Below are 4,408 nucleotides of genomic sequence, written 5' to 3'. Positions count from 1 at the left end.
CTGCAGCCAAGGCTTGTTCAGAGGAGAGCCTGAGAACTCCTTAAGAGGAGCTGGCACAGTGCAGAACCAGGAAGGAGTGGCTTGGGAAGTGGCAAACTCCTGCCTGAGGCTCAAGGGAAGAGCAGGCAGTGGCATCCTGTCACAGCCCATCCCATTCTGTGTCACACACTGCCACCTACCTATGGAACCTCCCGTGAAAGGGACAGGATTCTGCTCCAAACATGGCCTGTCTTCAAAACACTCATTTTCCCCCAGCTGGGCAGGGACTCTCACAACACAGGATGGCTGGAGAAAGGATGGCACAACCCCACCCAAGCCTCAGGCCAGCTGCTCCCACCCCTCCTGGAGCATCCCAGTCCTGCTGGGCTGTGCTGGGGTCTCTGAGCCCCTCCTGGGCTGTGCTGGGGTCTCTGAGCCCCTCCTGGGCTGTGCTGGGGTCCCTGAGCTCCTCCTGGGCTGTGCTGGGGTCCCTGAGCCCCTCCTGGGCTGTGCTGGGGTCCCTGAGCTCCTCCTGGGCTGTGCTGGGGTCCCTGAGCTCTCTGAGCAAAGGGGATGAGGAGCTTCCCACGGGCTGTGGCACCATCTGCTGGACGTGGGACCAGGAAAACGGGCTGGAATGAAAGGATTCTGGAGGAAAAACTGACAGGATCCAAATTGAGCCATGGAATGCTCTGAGCTGCAAACCCACAGGATCATCAGCCCAGGACACCCCAAAAATCAAAAGATCATCACATCCCAGTCAAGCCAGAAATACATTTCTGAAGCTCAGCCTTGTTTCACAGAGGTATCACAAGAGAATCCTCGTGAATCTGCCTCAGACAGTGAGCCCAAGGATCAGGAATGTTGGGAAACAGATTCCATGACATGTTGGAAAGGTTTTCAAAATTCCCATTCATGTTCCACAGGCAGCCCCTCCCTCCACCCCTTCCCAGGACTGGAAAAGAGCACTGGAGCCATCCATTTACAGCCTCCTGGCTCCTGGGGGCCACTCCGAGTCCCCAGGGAGCCTCAGCCCTGGGAGGTGGGAGGATCCCGTCTGCCACTGCCAGGCCATGGTGACAGCAGAGCCTCCCTGTGACATTTCTGCTCTAATTTGCACACAAATGTCAATATTTATTAGTCACATCAAAATCCTCGGCAAAGCTCCCCTGGGTTGCCGAGTCTCTGCACTTAGGCTTTTAAATTGCTTAAAAAAGAAGCATATTGGCTCTTGGTAATTCATTCCAGACTTCCTACATTCTTTATTTCATCTTTAACTATCTGCTCCTTTTGTGGAGAGTTACTTCCAGCCAGTCTATGCATCAACAGAGCTGAAAAATGCTTTACCAGCATGCCAAAAAATGACCATGGAAAAGTAACCTTTCCACTGAACTTGTCCCTGGAGCTGTGAACGTATTTATGTATTTAAATCATGGAAATTTGAAAGTAACAGATGTTTCCTGCCTAGAGCACAGTGCAAGAACAACAGTGTTTCACTATTACAGTGCCTCTCAAGCATCCACACGTTCCCATCCCCTTTTGCTCTCCTGTGCATTAGTTTGCAAAAATCCCCAAGTGTTGAAATCTGGTTTGAATCGTGATGTCAACAAGTCTCCCTAATCCTGCTGAAAGTCAGGAATTAGGCCTCTGAGCAAGCCAGCATGAAAGAAAGTGAAATTGCTTTTAAATGTAGAGTAGGAGGGAAGAGGAGAGGAAAAATGGGAATTGAGAGATTAGGTAAACCTGATGGAATTTGGTAGAGCTGGGGAAAGGATATTTTAGTGGTGCCCAAGAGCCCTCACTTACCAGGATTTGGGCTCCCCAAAATGCAAATAGTTGATGCTGTAGAGATCCATGTCCTCTGTATGCCAAGCAAAAGTTGTCTTCCACATGCCAAAGTAGAGGTAGGGAGTGTTCACACCCTCGATGATGATGCCACACTCGTGTTCCACCATGTCCAGGAGGGTGTTCAGATTGCCAATGTTCCACTCATCCACGTCCTGGAATCCAGAAATGGTTTGTACTGGCAATGTCAGGAGCAGTCAGCTCCCTCCCAGTGCCTCGGGGTGCAGATCAGAGCTCCCTCAGTGACTGGACACCCTCAGCTCCCAGGAAGGTTTATTTGCTCCTCTCTGACCACAGGCAGGAGGGAGCTGCAGAACTCTGAAGAGGCTCTTGCAACACCCCAGCATTGATTAACTGTTCTGGTAAGGAACAGAGCATAAACTCAGGGTAAAACACACTCCCCTCAGATGTTCTTCCCCTGACCAGAAACACCTCAGTGTGGCCAAAGGGGCAGAACCTTCTACCTGAGCTCAGTGCTCCAGGGAGGAGCAGGGAGAACATCTGGAGAACAGCTGTGTCCCACCCTGACCAGCACCAGGGACAGGATGTGACACTCCCAGCCAAGCACCAAATCCTCTGCACCCCTGCCATGTCCACAGCACCTCCTCTCTCTGCTTATTCCAATTAATCCCGTATTAAACCATACTGATAATAAAAAGACACTCTACATTCACACATAATCAGACACTACTCCACAAAAGGCCACCTTCCACTCCAAAGAAAACTACAGAGGAAGAGATGTAAGTTATCTGGCTAAACAGAGTAAGAACAGAGAAACCTTTATCATTACAGAATTACTTGAAGCACAGGATGAAATTTCACCTGGAAAATTTCACCATGGAAAAGCTTAAACAATTTGAATTGTAAAATAATTCAGCGTGCAGGTGCATTGTATCCTAATGGAGCTGCCTACAGAGAAAAAACCCAAATGCAAATAATTTAAAATCCAAATGCAAATAATTTATATATGTTAAGAATCAAAACTATTTTTGATGAAGCACCATTTCCTTGAAATGCTCATTTTTTCTGGCTTTCTAAGGAGCTTCAGCAGAAATCTCCATTTTATTCCCTTAAAAAAGAAACAAAACCCAAGGTATAGACATTTTTTTGCCACAGAATAAGAATTCTGCATCAGAATTTGTTTAAATCATACTTTTCCTCATTTTTCTACTAAAAGCCAGCTTTTCACAGCTTCCACTGACTATTGTCCTGAATCTCAGGGGAAGTTTAGTCCCACTTTTGTAATGAGGGGAAAAAACCAAAGGTATTGGGGTTTTTTTTTAGGGTGGCTACATCAGTGAAATTGTGAATTAATGTTCCTTAATGAGAAAAGTGCAATAAGGAGGTCAGTGTCCATGTCTGATAGGAATAAAGGAGAAGCACTGCACTTACTGCATCATACAGGGAGCCACTGATGTCAGCCCCATAAATGGGAGACACAAAGGTCAGGTTCTTCCAGTACTTGCGCTCCAGGTCCTCGAAGTCCTGGTGCCGAGGGGTGCAGTACCTGCCAGGGAGCACAGGGACATCAGGAGTCCTGCCAGCAGTGCTGAGGGTGCACTTCACCTCCAGCTCACAGACCCTGCTGCCTTCTCCAGCTCTGCATAAACCCTCTCGGGGCAGGCTGTGCTGCACCACGGCCCCATCCCACAGGGAGCTGGGGGCAGCTGCAGCTCTCAGGGGCCAGAAAAGCTCCAAAGCTGATTATCCTGGAATGGTTTGGGTTGGAATGGACCTTAAATCCCCCCCAGAGCCACCCCAGCCATGGCAGGGACACTGCCACTGTCCCAGGAGCTCCCAGCCCCAGTGTCCAGCCTGGCCTGGGTCAGTGCTGGGGATCCAGGGGCAGCCCCAGCTGCTCTGGGCACCTGGGCCAGGACCTGTCCCCCTCACAGGCAGGAATTCCTTCCCAATATCCCATCTAGATCCACCCTCCTTCAGCTTGAAGCCAGGACTGCATAAACTCAGTACTGATAAAAACCCAGGGTCCTCCAGAACTCCGGGAAACTGCAGACTCTGGAAAAGGATGGAACTGCAGGTGGCACAGCCCAGCTGCCCCCAGTGCCCCCAGGCCCTCTGACAGACACTTGTGTCACCAGACACTTCAAGGTGTTTAGGTTTCCAGAACAGCCAAGAGATCCTTTTTTGGTCCCAAGCCATTCTTTTCAGGAACATTCTCAGCCAAATACTGACCTTGAGCAATCGCCACCCCAACTCCCAGAAAAAGATCTGAGATGCACCAAAACCCACCAAGCTACAGACTTGTTTGAGACCCAAGGAGAAGGAGTTTCCCCCAAAATGCTTCCCATTTCCCATGGCTGCATCCCCTAGTGAGCGAGTTTCTGGAAGGAAAAGCTCCCCAGGAGCCCCTCCCCAGCTGGAAGCCCCCAGGCACGCACTTCTCGCTGTTGGCCAGGCGCCGGTACTCGCCCACGGTCATGGGCTTCTTCTGGATGTTGTACTGGGTGAAGAGCCCCGACTGGCCCGTGACCACCTGCTGGATGGGAGCTGGGATCACCATGTCATCGATGTCATCGTACGTCCGCCGCGGCTTCCACTCCTTGGGGGGGATCACCTGCACCGG

At 50.5% G+C, this 4,408-nt stretch overlaps 1 protein-coding gene across 7 annotated transcripts in view; it reads right to left on the bottom strand.

The window, feature by feature from the left end:
• Positions 1–4,408, bottom strand: part of KDM4B (lysine demethylase 4B) — a 66,029-nt gene that overhangs the window by 54,407 nt on the left and 7,214 nt on the right. For all 7 annotated transcript variants that reach the window (XM_033520104.1, XM_033520103.1, XM_019009113.2 and 4 more), the window contains exons 2-4: positions 4,224–4,399; positions 3,217–3,331; positions 1,786–1,979 (exon numbers count right to left, since the gene is read on the bottom strand). In XM_033520104.1, the coding sequence (XP_033375995.1) occupies positions 1,786–1,979; positions 3,217–3,331; positions 4,224–4,399 (485 nt within the window). The remainder of the gene's footprint in view (positions 1–1,785; positions 1,980–3,216; positions 3,332–4,223; positions 4,400–4,408) is intronic.

The sequence above is a fragment of the Parus major genome, chromosome 28 (assembly GCF_001522545.3).
Source record: "Parus major isolate Abel chromosome 28, Parus_major1.1, whole genome shotgun sequence".
NCBI lineage: Eukaryota > Metazoa > Chordata > Aves > Passeriformes > Paridae > Parus > Parus major.
This window is presented reverse-complemented; position numbering and strand designations above follow the sequence as displayed.